General features: G+C 51.3%; 1 protein-coding gene across 1 annotated transcript; it reads left to right on the top strand.

Annotated features, from left to right (window-relative positions):
* Window positions 1-2,751: 2,751 nt before the first annotated feature.
* Window positions 2,752-5,983, top strand: KFase (kynurenine formamidase). Its single transcript, XM_003738974.2, has 6 exons — window positions 2,752-2,877; window positions 4,489-4,581; window positions 4,732-4,892; window positions 5,009-5,188; window positions 5,280-5,434; window positions 5,585-5,983. Exons 2-6 carry the CDS (start codon window positions 4,490-4,492, stop codon window positions 5,852-5,854), a joined length of 858 nt encoding a protein of 285 aa, XP_003739022.1. The 5' UTR covers window positions 2,752-2,877; window position 4,489; the 3' UTR covers window positions 5,855-5,983.
* The last annotated feature ends 7,497 nt before the right edge of the window (window positions 5,984-13,480 follow it).

Raw genomic sequence — 13,480 nt, 5'->3', positions numbered from 1 at the left:
GGTCAGAGGTTATCCCCCGTTGGTTGATAGTTAATGGCCCTTCGACTTCAGCGAACGATAACGAACATCAAAAAATTATATCGGGAATCTGCTTATCGGGGTTTGGCGAGCAGGTACATCACGAATCGCCTGCTGGACAGGTTTCCTCTTCGCGTGAATCGGATTTCGTACAGCAGTCGACATACCACCGAAACCGTAACGGAGAAGCTACCGCAGCCGTCACGTGAAAATAAGACAAGCCGAGGATCGCCCGAGGCCGAAACTCATCGAGAAATCCGAATCCCGACGGCTGTAGATTTCAATCTAACCAGAACAACTTAGAGTGCTGACGAATGGACTTGAACCCGGGAGACGGATCGGTCACTCCGCAAGGTATGATGCTGACTCGGTCAGTCAGTCCCTTCAATCAAGTCAATTGATGAATTCATCGAGTTACGACCGCGAGCCTCCGTGATTTTCCTCGAGCACAAAAGGAGATCGAACAACTCCTCACCGCGATGTAGTTAACCCTGGACGGGGGAAAGAAAAATCGGTGCTGGATTCTTTCTTGAAGTTCATGGACTAGAAAGCATTGATTCATTCCTAATAGGAGCGGGTGCTCGATCACCACCGCGTCCACGGCGCTCGCTTCGGTTTTGATTTTCGCCGTCTGAGCGGATTGGAATGAGTCGGAAATTGGAAAATCACATCGGATCCACTCAATTCTCCTCCTCGATCAGCCGTGTTAGCGAAGGCGAAATGCGATCTTCCCTCGGAGCCAATCACAAAAGAAACGAAACCACCTTTCAGGAAGAGCGCTTTCGGAGAAGGCATTCGGTAGCGGATCCGAATAGACGATCTGCTGTTGTATCATGTATTATGGTGTGATGGAGGACCTCGCTAGCAATATCCTTTGTCGTTTGTTTGCGCCGGCGCTTATGGCGAACGAGCCAGCGAGCATCGTTCGCTCGGTACGATATCGAGGGAACACCGAGAGATTTTTGGCGCGGACTGTCTCGCGAAAATTCGAGGCAACTCTTGGTTGACAGTCGGTATCGACAACCGAAATGTGTGAGAAAAAAGATGGTTCACGGGTGGCGAATGTGTATCGAAATATCATATTACCGTTCACGGCCGATGTCCCTTATTGAGAGGACGGCAGAGTCCAACTCGAAGTGAGTCGGTGGGTTTCCTGCCGATGCGGTTTTCCGGAAGCTCAGGATCTCGTATTCGAGAGTTATCGAATCAGTGTGAGGGCGCTCAAGCTCGCATCTGGGAGACTCGGCTCGGCTATGGGACTCTTTGGGAATATCTGCCGGCTATCGGCGTCAGGGAGATCGAGAAGATCTCGGTCATCTCTATTCGCAGAATTTATCTACTTCTGCGCTTCTCAAGATCCGGGGCTGATCTCATGACGTACGGTATGGGTAATCGGGAAAAACGATTGTCGGAAGGAGAGCTCCTTGTCTTGACGTTAGGTAAACATTTTGTCGATCCGCTCATTCGAGTAAGTGACGGCGGGTCACAAGACGCATCAACTAACGGCAATCCCAATGTCCGCACGCTCGCCATCCTCCCGGCTGCGAGTCCGTCGGACTGCCGGCGAGCAAGACTCACTCAATAGCCAAACGGCGGCATAGATCAGCGACAATGTATCTATCTTTCTAAGAACACTGAGATACATGGCAATCTGCCGGGATGAGCCGCGGATCCGAGAATCCGTTCCCGTTGTCAGAGAACGTTCGGACTCGTGTGGTATTCTGTTTCTTCCGATCGCTCTTAGCTCCATTCGTTCATGTACTCGCGTAGTCCCGTCTGCACGCGCAGGCGAAAGGCCGAACATCTGAGCGGGTTCCATGACCTACGACATTGGTTTCTAACTCGTCGTAGTCGTCGTCGTCGTCGGTGTGGTGCTTGTGGGATAACGTTGATCGATGCGGTGGAAGTTCTCAAAAACCTCTTCCTGTCTGTTGACTCTGGCTCTCTGATCCCCTCTGATTGACTTCAGACACTTCAGCTTCGCTCCTCCAAATATGATTTATTGCTGCCAGCGAGGCTTCGAGTCTAGCCTAGAGAACCTCCGCCCTGTTGCTCTCCTGACGCTGTGTGAACACGGACGCGCATCGATCAACAGGTTACTGACCACTCAAAGCTCGGTTGAGGAATTATTCGGTTTTCTCATTCTCATCGCTTAACGAGAAACTTGTCCGATTTTTCGAACCGTAGAATAGGTGATATAATGAATAACTTCCAGTGAATTCTGGATGTCCTTTTTCTGCGCGTGCGCGGGGATTAGCGTTTTCTCGGCTTTTGGAGATTCTTTATCGGCGGTGTCCCGCGAACACATCTCTCGACGCTCGGATCTGGAAACGCCCACAGATCGGCCAGCTGTTTCGACTCAGTTTCGAAAGAAGATCGTAAAGAACGGAGGCGTTATCATTAGGGAGATTTCTTCCGGTCACAGTATTATATCGAATCATCGATCCGATAGCGTTCTTCCGAGCGCAACAAGATTAAACCGGCAGGCCACGCGAGGAGCGCCACAAGCGGAAAATCGAAATGATGAGTGAGTTCTGTTCCTTCTCGCACAATTTGCGGTTTCCGAGAATATTTCCTTCGCGGGAAGCACCGAGCGGAAGAAATCGGAGTCCGATCGAGAATGTTGAAGTCTCTATCGTTCCAGCGCGAGACTGAATTCGACGGCAACCACGAGAAATCGGCTCGCTCGAAGCTCAAGCAGCTCCGCGCCTCGACATCTTCCCCGTTATCGTTATCTATATCGTCTGCTGTGAGACAGGAGTTGTCAACACCACGCGCCCCCTTAAAAGCGCTCATGTGAACGAAGCAGTAATTGGTCGTTCTCCGAGTTCTTCTGTTCGACAAACAGCGCTCAGACATGTGAGTTATTTTCCGTCCCCGAAATTTCCGCGATCGCGAGCTCGCAAACATCGCCGGGTAATCCGCAGCGGAAGGAAATCGGCAGAACGCGGGTTCCACCCATGCCCCCCAGGATAGCTCTCGCGAGGAGGTGCGAAATGGGGGGGACTTCGCGGAGCTCGATGCGCGCGGGATGGTAGGAAGGGGAAGCCGTTGGGAGCGCCGCAAGACATAGTTCTGGATCTTCCGCAAGCTCATCTCTATCGTATTCGCGGTCTCATCGTTTGATGGCTCTCTCGACCGAGCTTCGAGCTGCTTTCAGATCTCCTTTGATCGTCTATCCACGAAGGTCGACGTATAAGGTTTCTGTCCAATCAATAAGAATTCGATGAGCAAGCGATAAGAAAAAAGGTGTGGTGACATTCGAGACTCCGCTCCTGGTGACCGACCAGCGGTCGGTCGGTCCGTCGCTCGGTCAGTCCAGGAGACAAGCAGCAAAGAGTGTAGAGCGCTCTCTAGGCTGAATGAGTGGAGGCTGCAGCAGCGGACGCTCGGACGACGATGCGGCTACGCAGCTTCTCTGCTGCCGCTGGCTCGACAAGATTGGATCATCTTCTCAACGAAGGCCACAGCGACGGTGCGGCGGCGGCGGGTGTCCTCCCGTGTCGCCGCCGAAATTAATATGGATGGCGATGGAGGGCCGTGCCGCAACAGAGTACGGTCAAATGACGCCAGTGGTAATCTACCAACATCAACACGCTACTAGGTTCCCACCGCAGGCAGGGGAAGTCGGCGCGTGTTGTAGCAATCGTAGGAGCTTCTATTTGCCGAGAGTGTGACGAGCGCAAACAACATCTCCGCTTCCATGTCCCGCGGTGCCGAGCCCATTGGTCGTAATGTCTTTCGCGCTCGTTTGTTCGTCTCGATCTCTCAGTCTTCCCCGCTCGTTCCTCGATCCTCGTAGAGCAGAGGCAGAGGAACGGCGATCCGGCATCCGCTTCTCCGTTTGCTCATTGGTTCAGCTGATTTTTTGAGCCGGACAGTGGTTGAACCGACTCCATGATGTCACCTGATGACAGCGGCTCACCTTCCTTGCGAACGAGCTCCTCTCGCTCAGAGAGAGTCCGCCACCGCACAGCTTTCCCATCACGTACATCTCCATCGGCGATTGTTCTCTTTTGCATTCCCCCTCCCGATTTTCTCCATCGATTGTCACAATAGCCCTCGCGATGGATTCTCATGATTTCGATCATCATCACGCGTCGATGTCGACGTCCGAACGAGCTGTTCAGGAGGTGTCCTTCCGGCCGCCTGGACGAGCATGCGCTGCCGGACGATCCATGATACGACGGGAAGGGCTAAATTCACTACGGCGCGGGCAGTACCTCATCTTACGTCGGCTGCTAATAATCACAGAATTCCGAATATCCGTCTCACTCGCCATGGATGCCTGCAGCCGCCGCCTCACGCCAGAATTTCCTCGAAGGCTTTCTTCCTGTCTGTGACTTCATTGAATTTCCGACAGCCGCGCCGGCTCTCGCCCTCATCCAGTCGCTGTTTCGCTGTCAGTCACCGAGAATCGATCCGAACAGGAAAGCATCTCTTGGAATAAACGTTGTGATTTCCTTGCAGAATGGAGGTACTGACCGTCGACGAAGATGTGGAGAAAAACTACATGCCTTCCCAATGGTCGCCGGGTCTCAAAGGAGTCGCTCGGATGCAAAGGTGAGATGGAACATGCCATGCCATGCCTAGCACAGCCCTGTAATGATTTTCGAATCTTCGCAGCCGAATCTCCTCACGAGTCCGAGCCGTGGCCGTGAGAATCATAATCTCCCTTAATGCTCGCTCTAACGATTCGATGCTGAATTCCAGGTTCCTCCACCTATGCGAGATCCAAGGTCATCACAACAACCTGGTCTCCCCGGTGGAACACGTTTCTTACGGTCCGGACGAGCGTCAAGGCTTGAACATCATGCGATGCGGTACCGACGAGACGGTACTCGTGTTCGTCCACGGAGGCTTCTGGCTCGAGGGTGGGCGAGACGAAGTATTGCGGATGTACAATCGGAGTCCTCATCCCGAAGATCCTCTCAGATTCGACTCGGCTCGAAGGAGATTCAAGTCTGGATTAATATTGTTTTGTTGTCAGGCGACCGGCACATGCACAATTTCATCGCACACGGACTCCATCTCCACAACATTACGGCCGTAACTCTTGGGTACAGGTTGGCCTCGCCGGGGTCAGGGCTCGACCATTGCGTCGAGGACGTTGTCAGAGGCGTCGAGAAAGTACAGGAACTGTTCCCGAGCAGTTCGATTCTCTTGTCAGGTTCGATTTTCGGGGACTCAAAACACAGTTGCCATCACGAGTGATTTCGGTCTCCGGAACATTTGACATGGAAACGATATCTCCCGTTCAGGTCACAGCGCCGGTGGTCATCTGATCATGGTAGCCCTTCCTCGGCTCAGTTCTCTTCGGGGCATCCGCAAAGTTTTCTGTGTTTCGGGTGTCTACTCGATTCAGGACGTCGCCAATACGACTGTTGGAGTACAGATCGGATTCAATAGTGATCAGGTGAGCGGGGTGACTATTCGTAGGCAGGGCGCTCGAGAAGTCCCGACCGTCCCCCTCAGCGATCCTCGAGATCCTCACCTTCGAATCCGCCGGGCCGTGCTCGAGAAGTTCCTCCTATGGGTTCTCGATGTCGAAAATTTCCTGTTGCAGGTCGAAAAATTCACTGTCTCACCGCACCCGTGCTACGACCAGATCGAGCTGCATCTTATCGTAGGCCAGTTCGATCCACCAGCTTTCAGAAAACAGGCAGAGAAATTCGCACATCGCTTGGCCCGGAAGGGTTTCCGGAAAAGAGCAGTTCTTGTGATTCCGGGGGAGGATCATTTCAGCATAGTCGAGAATCTGTTCTACGAGAAGTCACCGCTCACGATGTGTTTCGCTGGACGGTATGAAGCCCGGAAAAAGCGTTCCAAGCTGTGATATTGATGAAGAGATCGTGAAGCCCGACGCCGATCTGATTCTTCGTCGAGAATGTGAGAAAATGAGAAATGTCCGTTCGATTATAAAACTCGGTGTAGTTCATCGACGGAAAGTAAAAACATCATACCCATCGAAGACCTGCGTTCTGACTAGTTGTTCGATAGCTATCTTCTTGAGAGCTGGCGGCGACTCATGAAACGCATCCGAAGTTACGTATCCGATATTGCTGCGGTAGAAAGAAGACTCAAAGTGACGATATTTTCCTCCCACAAAAGAAGAATACTGTTCTGGCTTGAAACGCCAACGCATTGCATTTATAGCTGAAAGGAGAAACTCCTTGAACGGAAAATCAGCTTTGACCACCAAACGGATAGATGCTGCTTGTGGGTGGGGTTTCGCCCATCGGCCAGTTATCCGTCAGCTGTTCATCTTCGCCTTCACGGGCGCATATTCAAGTTTCTCATTCCACTCGGAGACGTGATCTATCAGACTTTTTCAAAAACAAGACGAGGTTGGGTCTATAGGGTATCGGGAAGGCCTCGGCTTCAGGGCAGCGTCCGTTTCCGCCGCGTTTGGCTCTCATAACGGAAGAAATCATTTTTTCCTTCGAAGATAGTCTGTTCGGATTCTACGAGAAGTAAGCGATCCCCCTGCTCGACAATGGTCTGTCCTGAGCTACGGTGTTCGTAGGGCAAAAAATCCCTCGGTAGGATTGTGCCTCGGGTCATAGGATCAGAATAGGTACGTTCCAGAAAAATTGCATGAGTCGATTCCTTAAGTGCTTCCAGTGAGCGTCGGTCAAGCAGTTATCGACGGTGTCGTTAGCTTGTCGCGATACGCGATGAAAATGGGGGAATCTAATTTTTTTCGTACCTTATCCACCGTCGCGTCGGCGTCGGTGTTCCAGAATCTTATCCGCTCTCCGATCGGAACTGGAGGAAACCATGGATGATGAATTTACATATCTTGGATCATCATTGTTGTGTTTTTCTTTTGGAAATAGTGGAAACGACGGGAGACAGACGATCAGCGTACCGATTCGTGTTCGCTTTTGATACGGAGGCCTGGTCTCCCCATCGTACGTCGTCCGGCAATGGCTCAATAATTATTGCTCCGTTAAATTCGCTCGCCCGAAGCAGTTCCTTCAAACTGTCAGTTTGTGAGTGGCTAGAATTAAAATCCAGACAAATCGAAGTACAAAGGTCGCTTAAAATCGAAATCGGTCTTGTCCTGTTCCGGCGATAAGCTCGCTTCGCAAAATGTCCGACCCTTCATAACGAGCTTCGAGCATTCTCCCGCGAAATCGCCTGTTTTGAGGGCCGATATCCCCCGCGTTGTTGGTGCGGTTACGACAGCGGAGACGAACCTTGCGAGAAATCTTTCTCAGCGTAAATGTTCGTGAAATGCACCAAGTTCGAGAATTTTTCCGCCATTGCCGGAATTTAGGGAATTCTCGAGTCAAATGACGAGGCTCAACCACCGCTCTGATGGTGAAATTTGCGATAATGTCGACGAGAACGATTGTGACGACCTGAACGAAGCTTTTAGATTCGGTTTACAGGGCGAGGCGGTGGTGGGTTGGTGAACTCGAATACAGCGGCGGACATGCAAACCGGTGAGGAGATGCAAAACGACGTGCCAGGCTCAAAATGACAATTGGCTCGGCTCACAAGATGGATGAACATTTCGCTGCCTGACGATGGTGATGTAATGCATTAATAATATTCTCTCAAAGACCTGAGAAGCGGACGATCGACCACTTCTGGCAGGACTCCAAAGTAGTGCAACGGAAGGCATATCTGTGAATTCGTCCGGATTATATCCCTCCACAACTCTTCTGTACCTGGCCTCCAGCGCTAAGATCTTAGCGCTTGTAGCGACGGAAATGTACTTGAATTCGGTAGCGTTCCGGATCTCTCGTTTCGAATACTCTCCTTGGAGCCCGAATTCCTCCAAGGCTCTCTCGCCGGACAAGAGATCGGTTCCGAGAGTCTGAACTCGGCGCACGCTCTACCGAGCCCTGAAGGCACTTGGCTTTGGAGAATCTCATTTTTGCTCGACTTCCTTCCTGCTCACTCTGGCTTCTGGACTTGGCTTCGACTCAGGTCGAAACTCCCATAGCGGATCCGAAACGCTGAGGTCGTAATGATCTTCAAGTTCAGGTGGACATGAACATGAACATGGACGTTAGCTACGAGCGAGCCACGAAGTCATCGTGCGAGCGCCACAGCCAAAAGAAACCATTAGGGAGAAACATCGCGAAAAAGGGGATGGGGGAGTGGAGGAGAATTCATAAAATTTGTCAAATGAAGCCGCAGAGACAGGACATCCTCCTGAGCCCAGTCAGGTTGCCTCTCCAGAGAAGGCGGCCGTCTCGATCACAGGAATTCCATGCAAGAGCCCGAGAACTTTCGCTCGTCTCGCACTTCCGACAGAAATTCAGATGCGTGTAGACCAGCGTAATTTCGAAAGCATCCACCTCCGAGTAGGAGGAATTGACCAAATATCAAGTCGATCCCGACGGGAACAATCGAACGAATTAGGATTCCCACGACGCCCTGGACCACAGCCCACGAATATGGTGCCCGAAAGCGATATTCGTGATGAGGTATCACGCCGAGCGAGTTGACACCGAGAATGAAATACCGGATCAGGTCTGAGCGAGAGAAATATATTTATTTCCAACTGTTGACGATGTTTATCTATGAAGTGACCCACTTTGGAGTTTTGTGGCGCGCGAAAAGCTCGAGTTCGAACTTCCCTTCTGCCGCAGCGAGAGATGGATGACGGAGGCGACCGCAGACTCCGACAATGGAGCTCTCTGTGAATTTGGGTTTGCGTTTTGTGAGACGACGAACCGGCACGCTACTCGAATCAAGCGATTGACAAACAAAACACGGGAGTGAAACTGCACCTATGAATTCGAGTGTTTCCTAACGGACAGCTCAATCAATTCGTATAGAAAGTCATAGCCCTGCAGCGAGACCATCAGCATAACACGTCCGACTTGAATCGTGTCTATCATACAATGAAAAACAATTTTTCTCTCCGAAGTCTGCATGCGCCCGAGACTAGCATGAGGTAGGTACCTCTTTTTTTACATAAGCTACGAGCCGTGGATCAAGCCGCGGCAGACGGAGGAATGAAACTTCTGCGCGACAATCGAATGGGAGTAGCCGAAAATCTTCAGCCGCAATGGAATACCATAGATGAAAGTTCGTCTTTTCTTCGACGTCGACGGAGCTGCCGACGCTGCAGTGGGTGATTTCTTTTCTCTCTCGCGTCCACTCCTGCGCTCTCGATTGCGCCGGGTGCTCTTGTCAGGTGCCGATTCGGTAGCTATGGATGATGCAGACTCTTGAAAGCTCTTGCCGAAGCATGCAGCTTCTAATTTGCGACGATATCGTCGTCGGGAAGGGCGGATCGAAACCGATGAAAAAAATCATGAATCGGTTCTCATGTCGTGCTGACCGTCGCGTTGTCCGTTGTCAGCCGCGGGCTGCTCACAAAAGAAAAGACTTCTTCTGGTAAATAATAGAGCGTTGAAAGAAGAATACGTAACAACCACACCCGTGCCCGTCGGTGATGGATGCTGACAAATCGAATCATTGGCTCGTTTTCAAAATAAAAAAATCATATATTGCGGAGGTCGAGATAAACATAGCTACGTGGCTGGTCGATCAGTCTTGACTCCTTGAGAGAGTGCCGTTCGTCTTCATCCCGAGGACTGCGATCCCTGCACTGTGACTCCACGGATGCGGTCCAGGCCCAGGCCCTCTTTAAGACGAATTCATCGTATGTCGTCGTTTTTTATCAACTTCTTTTCTTTGATTGCGGATGTACACATATCGCTCACTCGTAGGACTGATACGATAAAGCGAAATATTGAAAAATAGCCCGAGAAATAAGATCATAAATGCCGCGCATGTCTTCGGCGATAGCATCTGACCACGCACGTATACATATCTAAAATAGAGCCGGACAATTAATAATGGCTGAGCAAATAGCTCCACTGGCGACGGATGCACTAATGACGATTTATGTACCCAGCCGAAAATGCAGAAATAAAAAGTAGAGTTCAGAAAATGGCGCGCCCGGAGATGCTATCACCGCTTGGAGCGGATTGTACCGCTCCCGATTCCTTCGGCGGGGTTCGCCGCAGACCCTGTATGAATCGAAAGCGAGGAGGACAGGTCCCCATTCGTTGCCAGATTCGATGAGGAGCAGATCAACGATTGAAGCGATCCCGAAAATAACATTCGGCTCCATATTTCACTCATGTTCAACGTTCTATTCTCGAGCCTAGTTTAAGTCGCTATTCTGCTATACTGTCCCTCTATTGTGTTGAGGAAAAGAGTAACTCTCTATCACATGGCCGGAAAACAGAGAATATCTTGCTTCGAGAGAATGTGATTCCGCTAGTTCGAAGGCCAGAAAAGCTCAATGCATGTTGCTTGCTCAGACCGACCTCGAAACCGCATGGGGTCCCGGCGAGTCCTTGGAAAGTAGTCGAAGCTCCAATGTGAGGGAGGCTCCAACGATAAGACATAGGGAAGAGGAGTTCAGCGGGGAATTGAGAAGATCAAATCATGATCAGCTCAAGCGGAATCATGGCTGCGCCTTCTCATTCTCCTCTTGTCTATTGCTTAATTCCGATGTTAGTCACCGGCACATCTCTGAGCCGAATGAGGGATTTCCGAATCGAGTCGAGACGAAGCATCGCAGATTTTCAGGTCGACCAGTGATTTCTGTGTGTCGCGACGTCGTCATTGTTTTATCGCTTTCGCCGTTGTCTCGACGCGGCGGCAACGGCAGCGACAGCAATCGCTGAAGATAAATCGATTTATAATTAACCATTACATCGACGGCGGCTCGTACATTCTCTCAGCAAAACTACCTGCGAGCTGGAAGATCGTGAAGATAAAGCGGCTCACGGTGCACGTACGAAGTCGCGAGCTCCACGTGTTGACATCGAACTGGAATTAGTGAAAGAAATATGGAATCAACGCTTCGAGGGAAATCCTTTACGTTGACGACGGGCTGGTGGTCGGTCTAATATTGAATGTTCGATAACTCGATTGAGCCGCAGCGTGAAAATAATACGGAGCCGCTTCTATTATTCTTCGGCGAACGAGGCGATCGGCCGGCATGGAGCCGCGGTGGTCTACGATTTTCATGATGAATGCCGCTGATTATCCGACGTTACTGCGGCAACATCCGACAACCATATATTTATACTTAACAGAATATAACGAGCGCTTTAAGTAAGCGTAATGATCCTGCCTTCGGCGAGAACGTGAGCATGCTCTTTAACAACGGGACGATTGCGGCAGCCTTCAGGAAAGCGCCTTAACTCCTCGTTCCATGCGGCGCCTTGAATGAAGCGGCGGAGAATCACACCGAGAGCTCGAACAACGATGCAGATACTCGGAGCGCGCGCTCCATCGCTCGCTTGCCGACGACTCATATCTTGATGTATGTAGGCGTACGTGCAACAAAATATGGATGACGTTCGTGCATGCATGCATGCATGCAAGCAAGCGGGGGAAGGAGAACAGAGGTAGCGCGCGAATGGGACTCCCTCCTCGAATTCATTTTGTCACCCTCCGAAGGAGGCACACAGCAAAACTCTTTTCGGGGTGACTCCTGTTTGTGTCCTTGAGAAGTTTTGTTCCTCCTATTTCACGATGCGTCGTCGTCTACTCCGGAGCGTCGCTTTCACTAATCTCTCTGAAGCAGCAGACCAAGATGTGTGGGTGGAAAAACTACTGGCTGCCTTTTGGTGACTCAGTGAGTTCGCCTTTTCTTCAACGCAGCCGCTGCGGAGTTGCAAAGAGGACGCGGGCATACGCTCGCTCGCTCGATCCATCGTCGCTCTTGATTTTTTTCGTCATTGGCGATGTGAGCTCGTCTCGAAAGAGAAAACTGTAGAGGGGCAGAATCCTCGATTTCCTTCACGGTTGCGGGTAACATTGCCGGACGAACTTCATCGAACTTCAGCTCATGCGACAAATATCAGTCGTTCTCTGTGTTTTTCGATCGGAAGGATGTGGGAATTCCACGGGAATCCCGCATCACTCTCCAGAAGGACATCCTCCCGCTCGCTCGAATTTCGATGGGAACAGGTAGAGCTAAATCTCTCCTCATGCAAGAATCGTATCGTAGCAAAGAGAGAGGTGCTCCTCACTGCGGTGTGACATCGATTCTACCGCGCAGGCGGCGTCTTTCGGAGTGAAGCAGCATCCAACCTTGAACTCATCATCCGGAGACGAATTTCATTCTTCGTTAATAATCGCCATCGGGGCTTCATCCATCACTGGCACGATCAGGCAACCCTGCGAGTCAGTCAGTCACTCAGAGCTCCGACAGCTAGCACAAGCAACTTTCACTGCTCTGAGTCGCTCAGGGAAGACTCGGCTCAGAAGAGCGGACCAGCGAGAGCACTTGTCTCCCGGGAGACTCGCAAGAGGAATAAGCACACCTCTTTCGAATCATATTGTCGAATCGAGCTTCATTGCCGCTCCTGTCTCACATCGGTGTTCATGCCGAACGTCATGCGAATTCCCAATGTCAGCCATCCAAAGCGCAGGAGCCAGTCACTCGAGCTCACCGAGCGGTCGAGAGTCCTGCTCGGACGCACTCGAGATCCCAGAATTCCGTGGATGAAACCGCGGAAAGTGACGTACTCCCCTCGCTTCTGGATATCGTTACAATCATTAGAATTCTTGCGAAATTCGGAGCTCCGACATATCTTTCTCCGAAATTCGGAGCTTTGACATATCTTTCTCCGAAATCCGAAGCACGTTGAACGTCCCTTCTCCTCCCTCTGACAAGCAGATCACACGACAGTGGTCCCTTGACTCCCTTTCTTTCTCTTCATTGTTGCGATCCGCGGGCGGAGCCGAAGGGTGGGGACCCGGACCAGCAGTGGCGGCGGCAACAGCAGCAGCGGCAACCATTATGCGCTTGCAATAGAATAGCCCGTTGGGCAGATTATGTTGAACGACACACGGCAAGCGAAAGAAGAAAGCTAGATCAGCTATTCATACATAGTTCAGATCCAATCAGAGCGAGAACTTTTCGGACACGCCCTGCCCGCCACGCCGCTGATATCGCGTGCCATAAGCCCAAAGAAGGGGCTCTGTTCGAGCAACGTCGTTATTGCAATTGTTGCTGTGCCTGGCGTGAGGTGTGTTGGGTCAACAATTGCTGACCAATGGTCATCTTTCGTCCACCGTGGAAAAGTCTCCCTTGGAATGTGTCGAACCGCGTGAAGAATTCTGTGAGAAGGCGCTGCACTAGCAGCAGCAGCAGCAGCCGCCGCGATCATAAGCACAGATGAACGGAGGAGCACGAAGTTGCATGACGTCCCCCGTCGATCTGACGTTGGCCGGGAGACTCCATGCTGGGTAAGTCGCCCAAAAATATTTGTGCTAACCTTGTGAGCTCTGCCGTTGGTCAATCTTGCAGATATCTCCAAATCGCCGATGCTGCTTCTGCCAACGCCACCGCTTTGTCAGGTCGTTCCTTGCAGAAGACCGCCATGGATCTTGGTCTCGGAGCGGTATCTCGTCAAAAATATTTCATGCCACCTTATTTTCGGCCGTTTATCTAGCGGTGTGTCTC

Source organism: Galendromus occidentalis, unplaced genomic scaffold, assembly GCF_000255335.2.
Source record: "Galendromus occidentalis unplaced genomic scaffold, Mocc_1.1 scf7180000076381, whole genome shotgun sequence".
Classification (NCBI taxonomy): domain Eukaryota; kingdom Metazoa; phylum Arthropoda; class Arachnida; order Mesostigmata; family Phytoseiidae; genus Galendromus; species Galendromus occidentalis.
Note: the sequence above shows the minus strand (reverse complement) of the source record. Positions and strands in the feature narration are given on the sequence as shown.

Coding starts and splice junctions, on each gene's coding strand:
- KFase (XM_003738974.2), top strand. CDS start 4,490: ATGGAGGTACTGACCGTCGACGAAGATGTGGAGAAAAACTACATGCCT. Junction 4,582..4,731: donor GGAGTCGCTCGGATGCAAAG/GTGAGATGGAAC, acceptor GCTGAATTCCAG/GTTCCTCCACCTATGCGAGA. Junction 5,435..5,584: donor TCGGATTCAATAGTGATCAG/GTGAGCGGGGTG, acceptor TTCCTGTTGCAG/GTCGAAAAATTCACTGTCTC.